The sequence below is a fragment of the Drosophila guanche genome, unplaced genomic scaffold, assembly GCF_900245975.1.
Source record: "Drosophila guanche unplaced genomic scaffold, DGUA_6, whole genome shotgun sequence".
NCBI lineage: Eukaryota > Metazoa > Arthropoda > Insecta > Diptera > Drosophilidae > Drosophila > Drosophila guanche.
In genome coordinates this window covers 4814620-4830020 of record NW_022995749.1, presented here as the reverse complement: position 1 = coordinate 4830020, position 15401 = coordinate 4814620, and the positions used below count along the sequence as shown (strand labels likewise).

Genomic DNA, 15401 nt, shown 5'->3' with positions numbered 1-15401 from the left:
GCACACACACACACACACACACACACACACACATAATACACACACCCATTGAAGGAGTGTTACTTGAGCTCAATGCGTGTTGGCTGGCCTCTGGTCGAAGGGCTTTTTCTTTTATTTTAAACTGCAAATAATTTGTACGCAACATATAAAGCCCTGGCTTAGTTGGTTGCCTTCTTTTTTGTGCCTCCCTAATTGTGTTTGGCCTTGGCAAAAGTCTATTTCATTTAGTGGCTAGTTGAGACATTTTTTTTTATAGCATTTCGGCTGTAAAATCGTAATCTCAGCGCGGCAAAACATAAAAAACAAATGAATCATTGGTGCCATATTTATTTGTTGGTCCTTAAGGATAAGCATCCATTTGCAATGAATAATAAACGTAAGTTCAAAGTCAATTTTAGCTGAGATTTGCTTGTCCGAAAAGCCTCTACAGCTGTTAGGCGGCACAGAAATGGTTGGAAAATGTGCAGAAAAAATGCAGAAATTAAGCAAAAGGCAAAGCAAAAACAGCTCTTGCGACGCGTGTGTGGCAGCTCTGTTTGTTGTAATTTTAAATGCAAATACAGCAGCAGAGGATACACACAAACACACATAGGACAGACGCAGAACAAGGACAATCGGCAGTCGACAACGATGGCAATCCATTTTGCGTTGCAACATTGTTGGGTGGGGGCTGCCGCTGCCACCATTTGCAGTTTGCAATGAAAAATGTTTAATTGTCTGCTAAACGCGCGGCAGTGCGCGGCGCAAAATAAATAGTTTGGTCCAGGTCCAGGGCCTGGGCCTTTTGTAAATGACCGAAATTTGTGGCAGCAGCAACCGGCACAAATACCTGCGTGCATGAGGCACTTAAACCGCATGCCACACAGGCACACGGACACCACAAAAGAATTCGAAACAAGCATCAAAAGTTGTAATTTATTGCACGGAGAGCACAGAAAAATGTGTGTGTTTTGTGTTGGCAACAAACAAACATTCAGCCAGGAATGAAACATTTTGTCAATTTTTAATTGCAATCATGCCCTGCATTTGTGCTCGAACGGAACAGGGCCAAACAGACCGCAAGTAGCCAAGAGGGGAAAGCGGCAACCTACATAATTCTCCATGTATCCATCGTGTGAGCGAGCTCATCAACGGCGCATTCAAGCGGCAGCAGACGTGACTGCCAGGCGGCAGTCGTCTGCCTATGCCTAGTCGTGGTTCCAACAGTCGCTGCCTCCTGCCATGGCCTAATTTTACCCACTGTGTTTGTATTTGTGGAAGCCGCTTAATTCCAGCAATTAATTTTCATGTTGATCCAAGAAATTAAAATCGCACTCCACTTACTCCAAAGACTATGCGAGACTTGTCTGTCTCTGTGTGTGTGGCACAGCCAGACCCAGAGCGCCACAAATTCCAGCCGCACTTAGTGGTCTATGCAGCTAAATTCGAGCAGCTTTAAGTGATTACTAACACAACTGACTGGCCATTCAATACAGTTTAAAAGGCGGCAGCAGCACTCCCTCCCCTCTGCAGGCAGCATAAATCTCAGCTAAGCATTAGACACACACACTGCGTGCACTCAACATACTCTTAATACTATTCCCAGAGTGCTTTTTGGCTGGCCCTTGTTTTTCTTTAATTAAATGAATGTTTGTTGCTGACAACTTTATTATCAGCTGAACTTTTGGCGAAAAAGTCGAGCCGAGCCTGTGACTGGACCCTGGGAGGCCAGGGAGCCGCAGCCGGAGCCGGAGCCGGAGCCACTTTAATTCTATTATTGTATGTCGCTAGATGGGCTGATCCTACTAGCAGCTACTTCTGGGAGGGCCCCTCCCTGCTGGCGTATCTATGATTCTTTTTCAACTGCTGTTTGGCTCTTAGTTTTGTAGCTTGAGAGCTGGCGACAACTGCGTTGAAATCAAAAGAAACGAAATAAAATTTCATTATCTTTCATTAGATTTATAAAAATAAAACTGGCATGGAGCACATACCAGCTGTGGGCACGGACGGAGTTTCAGGGTTGAGAGTGGAATCTAGGTTTGGGGGCAGGGGCAACGAAGTCAGCAAAAAGTTTTTCTGGGCCGGGCAGCGGGTTGCTTCGGTTTGCTCCCTTGATTTGGTTTTTGGGTCGGCACAGGGCACAGTGGGTTATATTTTGATTTGGTTTCGAACTAGGGATTATGCTGCGGGGAGTGGTAATTTTTTTGGACTAAAATTCGCTGCTCTTTGAGGCATTTTTTTGCAAGCTATAAATTATATTTTTGTTCAGGTTTAATTATATTTTTAAAGATTTTCTCAGCTTGAAATTTCTGAGAAAACTCTTTTCCCTGCGCCTTGCCACACTGTGGTCTGCCTCAGCCTCAGCCTCAGCCTCAAAAACTTTGACTGTGGGCTCCACACAGATACAAAGATGGCGCTCGCTGTGCGGCGCTCAGATTAACGCGCTGATAGACGCGGCAGGCGCCATCGGCTTGGGCTTGGGCTTGCTATAACTGATGACACTCATACGCCCCATTGTCCAGCTGTATGTGTGTGTGTGTGTGTGTGTGTGTGTGTTCGTTTGTATGTGTGAATCACCGTTAAGATAATGGCTGCAATTGCGGTGACCCCCAGGCGTGGTTTTGGCTTCTATCTTTTTTTTTTTTTTCGGCTTCGGTTATAAACTTTTGTTCTCTTTGTTGATTTTCTTGCTCTGTCGCTGGCGCCCCCCTCTCCCACTGTCTCTTATCTTCATCTCTTTACCCCTGTGACCAGAGCCATGCCACTGCCACTGCCAGTTCCTGTGTCTGTGTCTGTGACTGTGACTGTGCATTGCCGACAGCCATTTTAAATGGTTTTTAGCCATTAATGGTTTGCTGCTCGTTGCTCGAATCTGCTGCTGGTAGTGCCACTGCCACTGCCACTGCCACTGCCACTGCTGTTGTTGTAATAACATTTTAAAATGCTTTCCTTTGGATATAGATTTAGTGTATGTCTGGCCAGTGGCTATGGCAAAAGACCTTGCCAGCTAATGGACTACAGCGGGCCACTGCTGATGCTGCACAGTCTACGAATGCTGATACGGGGGCGCAGTGGAAGCATTTTTCTTTTTTTTTTTGTATTTAAAATGAATTTGTAATTAGCAGCTGAAATGTATTTTTAATTAGTTCAGCACTTTTAGTGGAGCATTTCGTGTGGATGTTAGGGGAATGTTATATGACGAGGCATTTGGCTAGTTTTTGAAACTCAATAAAATGAAATGGCTGAAACAGCATTAGCTGGAGCACTCAGCCAAAGATGTTTTGTATCTTTTGCCAATTAAAATGGAAGCTTATTTAATGCATTTCTTGTTTTGCTTAACATTCCAGCGCCGATGGCAACTATGAAGTGACAATAATGACAAAAGCAATTCTGCATCACACGGGCAAGGTGGTGTGGAAGCCGCCGGCCATTTACAAATCCTTTTGCGAAATTGATGTCGAATATTTTCCCTTCGATGAGCAGACATGCTTCATGAAATTCGGCTCCTGGACATACGATGGTTATATGGTAAGTGACACAAAACTCGCAGCACAGTCTGTCAATCAAGTATATCCACGGCAACAGCTGGTAGCACTGCTGCCGCGCAGATTAAGTCTCAGGGCCATCCATCAAAATCGAGGCAGCTGGCAACAAACAAAAAAATATGAGAAAAAAGTTAAGTCGGGACTTTGGGAGTGCCAAACAAACGCTACACTCACTCGATTATAAAAGCATTAATATTAAAAAATTAGCTGCTGGCAGCGCTAAACCTTTTAAATGACTATTTGAATATGTTTAAAATAAAATGAGGAATTCAAGGTTACTTTTTTTTGCTGCAGCGATTTTTATTGATAAAAATGTGTGTGCTTTTTATTCGGTTTCTGTCTCTGTTGTTAATGTTCATTTTGTTTTTGTACACTTGACACGTTTCGCTTGCTGTCATGTGATAAATCACACGAATGTGCACCCGCTCTAGACTACCCCAATATATCTTCATATCTCTCGCTCCTGTACGTGGCCACATACGTGTGGACGTGAGTGTTTGTAAGATAACTGCTAGCAGCTGCGTTTAATGAACCAGCCACGCCCACGCCCAAGCCCAAGCCCAAGCCCAAGCCCAAGCCCTAGCCTTTTGAAAAACTTCACGAATTTGGGCAACTGTTAAATGGGGAAGCAGGATGGAAGCTGTGAGCTTAGAAAAGCTTACCGAAGCTTTGGTTACCCATTAAAGAAATTCGCTGCAGCAATTCGAAAGTAAGTACAGAAAATATTTAGCAAAAATATAAATCTGCTCCCAAAAGCGTTTCTCTTTCTACGCTTCCTGCAGGGTATTCGAATATTTTGTGTGTTCTGCACAACTGTTGCGCCCCTAGACAGACAGCAAACACTACTCTTTGCTCTCTCTCTCTTGTTGTGTTCATTATAAGCAATAAAGAAAAGAACAGAAAAGAACGCAAAGAAGCACCATCGAAAAATGACAGCACATTATTCTACATATAAATTTTCGTTTGCTTCCCGTTCACGCATCACAAATTTCGAACATGCTTCATTGACTTTCGACTTCCTTAGGGCCGCCGCATGTCAGAGTCGGCTGCCGGATATGGAATGAGATTTGTCGATGGAGTTTTGGGCATTTTACACTGTCAGCGCAAATGTGGTACGGACGAGGTATTAATGATGGCTGTCTCAGCTGCCTGAGAGGCTCATTTATTCCGTTCGGTTATTGTATTTGAAAAGTTGTTATGCAGTTTGCCAAGTATCAAGTATCAAGTACCAAAACGTAAGAAAGTAAGCAAAACTCACAAGGCTGGCTGGATGCTTGGCTGATTTCTTCAACTTTTGTAAAGGAAACTGCAAAGTTTCAAGTAATAGGTCGAGAGCGGGAACTTGAGTTAGTTTCTGTTGCGTATATTTGATTGAATGGCAGCAAAAAGTTTATTCCAGTTAAATTAATTGAGACATTTCAATTATTAATATGTGAATCAGTCGCTCGAATCACAGAATCCACCCTCCAGAGAGCAACTCTGATAAATGAGTGCCAGACAGGAGCGACAATCAAGCCAAATCGAAATGAAATAAAGGTTACAACCGACGATGTCATTTGTGTTTTGTGTCTCGGGTGGCGCACGTGAGCCAAACTTATCACAGCTCCAGCCATCTGTCGCTGAGTAAGGAGCCGGAACAAGAATAGGAACCATCTGGGCTCCTCCCTGCTCCTCAACAGCAATTGACGATTGTCAGAAAATTTGTCAAAAGTTACGTTTTTCTCCCGTCCCACAGTACCTTTGATTTCCCCTTCGAGCAAACTCGTAGGAAGCCGTAAGCGACACTTGCGGCAAATTATGCTCCCAAGGAAGAGGAAGCTGAAGTCAAGTGGAAGGTGAAACGGACAACAAATCAACAAATAAATAGATATAAGATAGGTTTCGGCTTGTGCTATGGGTGAACAGCTGCAAAAATGTACCAAAAGTTCCGAGGCACAAATCAGCAGGAAACTAAGGTGGCTGGGGAAGGGATTTTTATACATTTGGTAAGAAAAAAGCAAAGGTCGATGCTGCAGCAAAAGGAAAATTAATAGAGACCGAAAGTATTCGTGTAGCTGAAATAAAAATAATAATTCAAAGCTATGACAAGACTACCTGCAGGAAAAAAGGGTCATAGTTGCCCATTCCCTGTGCAAAACTTTTGCGTAGCGAGCGAGAGAGGCAAAATGAAAGAGAGCGTTGGAGCAGGTAGAGACTGCTGCTGGGCTGAGCTTTAGCTAGAGCGAGAGAGGAATACAGCAGCGAAGGAGGCGGCATAGATAGGCGAGAGAACAGCGTACGGTTAAATGTCGATCAGCAACTACCTGCCCGAGCGAGCAAGAGAGCAAGCTGTTCCATGCACGCCAGCTTGAGGGGCAATAAAAGTACAGCAACGAAGCAGGCGGGATAGGTAGACGAAAAAACGGGCGCTGCCGCGCGTAAGCAAATGCTAAAACTGTGTAAACAGTGAGTCATGCAAAATAGCGAACAGTAGTGATAATTTATATAAGGATATCAATATTATTATTTATTTATGTTCTATATATTACAGGTTGACTTGCGACACTTGAAGCAAACCGCCGACTCGGATAACATCGAAGTGGGCATAGATCTGCAGGATTACTATATATCCGTTGAGTGGGATATTATGCGTGTGCCGGCGGTGCGCAATGAAAAGTTCTACAGCTGCTGCGAGGAGCCCTATCTGGACATTGTGTTCAATCTGACGCTGCGGCGAAAGACGCTCTTCTACACCGTGAACCTAATCATTCCCTGCGTGGGCATCTCGTTCCTGTCCGTGCTCGTGTTTTATCTGCCCAGTGACTCGGGCGAGAAGATCTCACTGTGTATCAGCATTCTGCTGTCGCTCACTGTGTTCTTCCTGCTGCTGGCCGAAATTATTCCGCCGACCTCGTTGACAGTGCCGTTGCTTGGGAAATATCTACTCTTTACCATGATGCTGGTTACGCTCTCCGTTGTGGTCACCATTGCGGTGCTTAATGTGAATTTTAGGTGGGTTCAAAAGAGACGAATTTCCCAAGAATTTCATAATTTATTATGCCTGCTTTTGATAGATCTCCTGTTACGCATCGCATGGCGCCGTGGGTGCAGCGTGTCTTCATACAAATCCTGCCCAAGTTGCTGTGCATTGAGCGGCCTAAGAAGGAGGAGCCCGAGGACGATCAGCCGCCCGAAGTGCTCACCGACGTCTTTCATCTGCCGCCGGATGTGGATAAGTTTGTCAACTACGACACGAAGCGTTTCAGTGGCGACTACGGCATACCAGGTAGGCCAGCAGTCCACAATCCCCAAATCCCCATGCAGACTCTTAACAATTGTATTGTGCCGCCTCCCCCTCCCCTCAAAGAGAATCTTACGGAAAAACAAGCAAAACTTTACCCACGATTTTCTCGCTCTGCTTGAGGCAAAGTTTCTGTGTAGGAACTTTGTCGCTGCCTGTGCCCGCTGCCTGGAAATTTATGCATGTTTCCAACTGGCTTTAGTGGGCACATTACCAGAGGTACATCGAGCGAGAAACGTGCAACGTGCAACGTGAAGCCTGCAACTTGCAACTTGCCAGTTTATATTCCCATTTTAAATATGCACAACAACATTGAGCCAGCGGCCTTATAATGATTCTGTGTGGCTGTGTGGGCGATATAATTTATGACAATTAACAAGTGCATCCCACAAGGACATTGCAAAATGAAAACTTTCTGCAGCGCTGAATTATAAGTTTCACAAAATTGGCTTCGTATCATCTTTGTCAACGCCCGACTGACAGCATTTAGATGAGTCATTAAAGTGAGGCCAGGAAGTTGGCAAAGAAAATAAAATTATTCTTTGTCCAAGCGCGATCTGGATGGCAGAAAATAGTCCCTGAAACGTATGAAAAATGAAACTGAACTTAATAATTTCCTGACGACACCCGACGCCGCTCTCCAAGTGGTTTTTCCAAAAAGAAAAAATAAAATAAAATAAAATAAAAGGAACGACTGCAAGAAACGCTGAAACTTTGAAATGGCCAAGCACAATAAATGGAAAACAGAATGCTGAAAACTATTTATTGAGTTTCCTTATTGCAGCTCGCTTCTGTGCTCGCTTGGGCTTGGACTGGGATGTTCCTTTTGTCCAGCCACTTCCTTCGGGGACTTTGTGCCAAAGACAAAGCAGAAAAGTTGCAAATTGCATTTACAACTTTATTTTGCCTAATGCTGTTAAGGTTTCCATCCCCCACCCGCACTCATAAGTACCTCTTTCTGTGTTCTTTCTTACTCATTTCCGCAGCACTACCCGCCTCCCATCGCTTCGATTTGGCCGCAGCGGGCGGCATTAGCGCTCATTGCTTTGCGGAACCACCGCTGGCCTCCTCACTGCCACTGCCAGGCGCCGACGATGATCTGTTCAGTCCAGCGGGCCTCAACGATCTCAGTCCGGGCTGTTGTCCGGCAGCTGCAGCTGCAGCTGCTGCTGCGGCCGCTGCTGCCGCCGCCGATCTCAGCCCTACGTTCGAGAAGCCCTATGCCCGGGAAATGGAGAAGACCATCGAGGGATCACGCTTCATAGCTCAGCATGTAAAGAACAAGGATAAGTTTGAGAGTGTAAGTATGCAGGGAGGATACCCTACCCAGTCAGTGCTCATCAAATACTTGCACGAAAAATTCAACTTTACTGCCCCCACCCCAGCCTGTCTCTATTTCAAACTTCAAATCTGTAAGCACCAATTTGAACGCGATTGGATTTTGTTGGCGGAACATGCTGGATGTAATTAATTTTCCATGCAAAGAGCAAAATGTAATAATCCATGGAAGCTCCACCACAACGTACACTGCTCGCTGGCATCCATGCAACGAGTGTTGTGCGGTTGAATTTCTCGCCAATCTTTCTTTTTTGCCAATCGGTTGCAATCATTGCCTGACAAACACGACCAGAACTACCAGGGCAACCTCACCAGAGAACCAGAGAACGAACAAACCATCCTGCAGCATGTCTGCCACTGACTGGGCTTGCGTCTGTTTGCGTCTGCTCTTGATGGCCCGCATTAGCCCGGTGTCGGACCCGGACACCCCAGTCAGCAGACAGCAGACAGCAGGCAGCAGGCAGCCACCGACCAAAACCAGTTAAATCACGTTGCCTGCGTTTTCTCTAATCAAAAATCGTAAACGAGAATGACGCTGGTAGTTCCGCTTCCGCCAGCGATGCTGCAAACGGAGATCCCGGATATGGCGATGCGATGCAATGCAATGCGAGGTGAAGGCCAATCCAATCCAATGCCTTCTCTGCTCCACGCTCTGTGGAGTTGAGTTGAGTGATGTGATTGAGTTGTTTGTGCGCAAATAGTAAGAATTTTCTACATGTGGTTTTTCCCATGCGGAGAGTGTGTGTGTGTGTGCCAGCGAACAGAGGAATCTATGTAGATGTTTGCTTTGGGAACTTTCCAATTGAAACAGAAATTTCGAATTTGATTTGCCAAAAGGATTTTATATTAACGAAATGAACATACTTTGAAGCCTTACTTATGCGATTTGCTTATGTGTTCTTGCAGGTGGAAGAGGATTGGAAGTACGTTGCCATGGTATTGGATCGTATGTTTCTTTGGATTTTCGCAATCGCTTGCGTGGTCGGAACAGCGCTTATTATATTGCAAGCGCCTAGTCTGTACGATCAATCGCAGCCGATTGATATACTCTATTCGAAAATTGCCAAAAAGAAATTCGAGCTGCTCAAGATGGGTAGCGATAATACCTTATAGCGACCGCTAGGGTTCGCAGCTGGCTGGTGGAACTTAATCATCAGCTCGTTGCGAACCCTGTTCGCCGCACGCGACGATGATCGTGGATAATATATAATGAGCCAACCCATGAGCATTTCATCAGCGTTGTACAACACTAGCGGCAGCACCAACAATAGCAGCAATAGCAATGACAGTGGCAGTGTCATGGGCAGTGTTAACAACGCCAGCGGAAGCGAAAACCCAAACGAAACCTCATGGAGCCCATTGTAGAAGACCCCCCCCCCCCCCCCCACGAACAGCGCGGAGCGAAGTGAACATTGCGAAATGAATTGAACAATCGAATAGGTAGAGTGCAAGCAGTTTTTGGAGCAGTTGATCAAAATATGTATGTAATGTAATGCAAAGATGCTGTAGTGTTGATTAACGGTGGACCCTGCGCTGGAGGACGGCGGCGACTGCGACTGCGACTGCAAGAAGATCAAGAGGCGCGTGTGACCAGCGCAGCCAAAACGAAGCTTAGTTTGTAAGTGTCAGAGGAGTACGGGTACGGGTACGGGTACGACCAGTGTTGTAAAAAGCGGATGGAGTTTTGTAATTTATATTGTATTTTTGAGCGCCAAAAAGTTCCTTGTTACATTTTTTAGTTTTAGCGTTTCACACACAACTCACACACAAAAAACGGAAACGGAGACGGAAATCGAAACAAAAACTAAAACATAAACAACAACAAAAACCAAAACCAAAACCAAAAAGAAAATCTTTTAAAATTGCATTTTAAATTCAAATCTGACTGTATGTGTTCAATGTGTGCGTGACTGTATCGGTGTGATAGCTTTGTCTGTGTGCTTGTGAGAGTGCATGTGTGTGCATGTATTTGTGAGCGAAAATCAATTTTAATTGTTTATTTATTTGTGCATATTTTTCACATTATTTTTAGCAAAAGCGCAGATACACGTCGCATGGGTAAAACGATGCTGCATAAAAGTCAAAGAAAAAAAAAGCAAACTATTTTTAGCATAAATAAGTAAACTAAATACGATAAACTCTACATTTAAATTAGTCAATAAGTCGTACGTAGTTGTAGCAAATAAATATTTCGATAAGTGAACTCCATGAAAAACCTAACATTAAAGAGCATAAAATAACAAAAAAAGAAACGAATGCCGGACAGTGGGCCGCAGGGCAAACTCGGTACGTAGAAGCGCGAAATTCTGAACTAAATTTAGTTGGATGTTGTTCGAAACGTCGAGACACACCCACACACACACACACACATTTTTACGAGTACTATCGAGACACCACACAACATACACTCCCAACACACACACGAATATTTATATTATTATATATCGAGCTCTATTATACACACAAAATTATATCTAGGTATATATATATATAGAGTAGGTATTTATAGGATTGCAGCTAGTAAAATCACATACTACCAACCAACTACTCGTGCTAAATGGAAAACAACAAATTAAATTAAAAACACACACACACAATTTCACAGACAGACGGAACAACAATAATACGAATAAAAGTTATAATAACTCTAAAAAAACCCATTTCATTGGTGCATTTTGAGCACTTTGTTTGTAACATTTGAAGCAATTTGTTCAATTAAATTATTGAGAATTATTCGCAGTCCAGTCGGTTCATTTTGATGAATGTTTATGAGTGTTTCCCATTCAATTTAAATCTTTTTATATACCTACTCTTGCCTGTGAAGCGCCGCCTCATTATGCATTCAGCGTGGCATTCCAAAAACCTTTGGCAAGTTCAGTTTAAAATAAAACTTTTTAATTACTTTCACCGGGTTCTGGGAACACCGTCAATTTAAATGCCGAAGCCACAAGCTTGGCCCCCAAATATTTCTGCATTTTTAATTGATTTTGCAAAAGTTGTTCGCCACTAGAGCAACAAGAACAGTAAAAATTAACCAAAATGCTGCGAATGGGCATGGCCTGCTGCCAGCTGTGTGGCACTGGCAGCAATACCGCGAGGCATGCAACAAATTAAGTACGGAATGCAATTTGCGTTTGTATAAGGTTGTGGGTGTGCGCTTGTGTGTGTTTTTGCAGTTAATAAAAAGCGAAAAGTAAACGAAAATGAAAACACACAATCTGAGGAGAAAATACAGAGAAAAGTTGGCAAAGCCACCATAAATGAAAAGTGCAGAAAACTATTAGCCAAGAATGCCGCGACAACGACAACGGCAACGGCAACGGCAACGGCAACGGCAACTCAGGCTCGTCGACCGACTGGCAGGAGGCAGGGACGAAGTGTGCTGGCAAAAGTTTAATTAAAATTCCTAATCGAAAATATTCAGCATTTGTGAATGGGAACTAATTAAAATAGTTCTCCCAGCAAAGCGATTGTGCCACTCCAACGAGAAGAGAGAGAAAGTGCAACAGTGGGGAGATAAAGAATATTTTATATACGACCACGAATGTTCGTACTTGTATGCAGGAATTCTCTTAACCCAATCTAAAAGTCACTGAAATGCTGCAACTTTTAAATGTAAGACCGCAAACTATTCAAATTATATGAACAGAGTCGCTCCATGCCCAAAAACAACACACAACAAATAATACAAATAGAGAAAAAGAAGAGGAGTCGTGGCTAAAAACGAAGAAACCAATTTAAATCGAGAAATGCCAAGTTTGGGTGTATTAAATGTAAAGTGCATAAAAATCAACAGTTAACATTTTTTAAATACTTAGCTATTAAAATAAACGTAATATAAATGTAACGAGATAAACAACAAATATCATAAATGAAGTAATTAAATGCAAAAATTTAAAATTTAAACGGTGGATAACTAAGAGAAAACTGCAACAACAACACACACACAAAACACTTTTAAATCAACACAAAAAAAGAAAGAAAAAGAAAACATCAGCTCCACACACACACACACGGCATTATAATTGTGCATCAAATATTAAAAGTATTAAACTGAGCTTATAAAATTTAAACAAAACCATAAAAGAGAAAAAACTATGCAAATGCCAACGCAAATTGGACACAGGAAAAAAAGAGGGGGGGAGGAAAAAAACAGTTTGACACAAGTCTCGACATCCGTATAATAAAAAAAAAGTCTGAAAAAAATATATAGAAAACAGAAACACCACACACGACGACACCTACGATGTATACATAAATACATGCATAGAATATACATATGTATAGGCAAAACTGAATAACCACTAAATAAAAAGCATCAGCAGCAGCACGAACATTAAAATGAAATAAATAAAGCAACTAATTGCTGGCAGATGAAAGCAATTGGGAATAAATGGATGAAACGAAGAAAATCCATCAAAAAATAGCACTCAACCCATCCCAACATTTAGGCAAAATGGAGAGGCACTCGTACTTTTTTGTTTTTCTTAAATCACTAAATAAAAAGAGATCTTTTTAGTGTGTGTGCTTGTAAATACAAAAATATTGATGTAGTGGTATGTGCTTTTATACCGTTTTTGCATTTCATTTAAATTTGTATCTTTAATTCGTACATTTTCGGTGTTCATTTTGCATTTTTATTCAAGCTTAACAAATTTGTTTGTTATAGTTTTAGACAATCAACTACTAAAGTATATAAACAATAAAGCAAACAAATGAAAAAAACAAAAAAAAAAAACGAAGAACTAATGACAAGTAAATGGCGTAACTTTTCTGTGAATAAATTGAACTAATGAAGCGGATTAATGCATATTTAAAATTAATAATGTGCATGGCAAAAAGGGAGAAAAACTAAGGCAAGAATTCATTTAAAAAACGAAAAACCATTTTTGTAAATTGTTTCACTTGGGAAAATCGACACGCTAAAGCAAAAACCAAAAAGTAAATAGAGAGATAAATTAAAACACACATTTAACTGGATAATTAATAAAACAAAACAACACTAGACACACGCAAGAAGGAGTTGGAAGGAAGGAAGGGAAACACAACACAGAAGGACACGAAGGACAAAAATCGAAGAATTAAAGTCAAATACATAGACGTGTATATGCTCTCATTGGTTGTGTTTTTAGGTTATAAACAAATAGGTTTGCCTCCGTGTGTGTGTGTGTGTGTGTGTGCCCACACTCACCGCAACGGACAAACAGACGGACAAAACAATCGTTAATTCAATCAATCATTCAGCCAGTCAATCGTTGAGTCGCACCAAAGACTCGTAAATGTACAGTTCATTTTGCACATTGAAAACAATATTAATTCATAAATTAATTATACATTAAATTTAGCCTACGAGAGCTAACAAGAGCGAAGGGGGACTTCCTAGTTAAGTGTAAATTATGCTAATAATGTCAAACATTTTGAATTTGCCTTTTTAAAAACGCGTTTTCTTGCTTTTAGGTGCTCGCCGTCTTTTAGGTTTCTAGCTAAATATTTAGTCTGCTTGATATACAAACAAAAAACGCAAACAAATAGTTATAAATGTGAAGAAACCGTGTAATTGAAATACTGCCACAAACGAGACGAAAGAGTACATATTAAATAGATATACAATTATTATTGTATGCCCATTAACGATATACGAATTAGTTAGTTAAGTGCAACAAACAAGAAACATTTTTGGAAGCGTGTCCACAGCCAAGCACTCGACAGTTACAATGTGGAAGCCAAGAATATAATGTATATTTAGGTGCAGCAAAATCAACTAATCAAGTATGCTAGGAACCTGCAGAAGGTTGCTCGAAGTTAACATTTGTGGCTAAGTACTAACACTAAATAGAAAAAAAACACTGTACATAGAACAAAACTAACCCACACACACACCCAGCAAAAGCAGATGCCAGTCAGCCACGCATTTCATTCTTGTAAACACACAGACAGACTACTCACATACTCATAAAGATAATGAATCGTTGAAGCAACAAGAATTTATTTCCCAGTACAATTCATTTCCCCCAATTACAGTTAAAGCAGACAACGAAATTGATAGATGGAAGAAAACCCCATAACCCGTAGATAAAGCACAGGGAAAGACCTTGGCGAAGGGAGTCCGAAGTTGAAGAGAGATTTCTTCGGCATGACAACGCCAAGGGCCGACGTTCGAGCCACAAACGTGTTTCATTTTAAAGCCAAAAGCAATTGTTTAAGGCCCACAAACACACACTTAGCACTAACAGTAAACATAATTAGTTAAACGAGAAAATAGTAACAAAAAAACAAAACACAAAAAAAAACTTATGATGTAATAAAGTGAAAATGAGAGAACGTATTTGATATATATGCGGCTTGACCCTGAGATTCAAAAAACATAAAATCGTATGTCTTCCAAATCAAAGGTCGTCTTTTGTAGCAAACACAACAAGAATCAAAGTCTGCGTATTGCTAAACGAAAACAAACAAAAAAAACCAGAAACAACAAACAGTCAAAACGAACAACAAAATTGGAAGAAAAGCCGCTGTGGAGCTGGTTAGAAAAGAACACACAAAAAACTGTACCACACACACCCTACAGCAACACACACGCACACACCACACACAACTGCACCTGCAAATTCATTTACTTGCAAATACTCGTAAGGATTAGCAGCCAAATCGAAACACTTTGGGCAAACTGTCTCTCCACGTTCTCTAACACTCTTCAGTTCCGCTCCCACTCCAGCAAACTAATCAAGTACCTGACAATAGATGAATTGAAACCTTTCTAGAATTCTCTCGCCAAAAAGCTCGTCTTGTACATACAAAATGACAAATGTTTCATCCGATTTGGCTAGCCAATTTGCGCAAAGTAAACACACACAAACAAATAAACACACACATCAATTAATTATATTAAAAACGGTTTCAACAGCAGCAAAACACACACAAGACAACAAAGCAAAAACAAAGCGAACAAATTTCGAGCAACTCTCATCATCTCATCTCCCAGAAGTCAGCAAAGATTAATGACAGCAAAAATGCAATTAAAACGAATTTGAAATGTTTTTTCCTGTATGTATAAACCGAACAGTGACAGCACACATGACTTTTGTAAAATATTTCTGAATACATAAATCCCTAAATTCACTTTCCAGCAGTAGAATTTTTCGATGCATTTTCCAACAGTTTTGCAAGCAGCACCAGAGACACAACATACACCCCACTCCCCCACAACAATCAATGTACTCAAGTAGCTAATGTATTTGTATTTATGCAACTGTGTGAAT

At 41.6% G+C, this 15401-nt stretch overlaps 1 protein-coding gene across 1 annotated transcript in view; it reads left to right on the top strand.

The window, feature by feature from the left end:
• The window catches only part of LOC117585694 (acetylcholine receptor subunit alpha-like 1), a 63917-nt gene extending 54662 nt beyond the window's left edge, over positions 1-9255 (top strand). Inside the window, exons 7-11 of the mRNA XM_034275308.1 lie at positions 3327-3507; positions 6055-6515; positions 6578-6789; positions 7791-8104; positions 9049-9255. Of these exons, the coding sequence (XP_034131199.1) occupies positions 3327-3507; positions 6055-6515; positions 6578-6789; positions 7791-8104; positions 9049-9255 (1375 nt within the window). The remainder of the gene's footprint in view (positions 1-3326; positions 3508-6054; positions 6516-6577; positions 6790-7790; positions 8105-9048) is intronic.
• The last annotated feature ends 6146 nt before the right edge of the window (positions 9256-15401 follow it).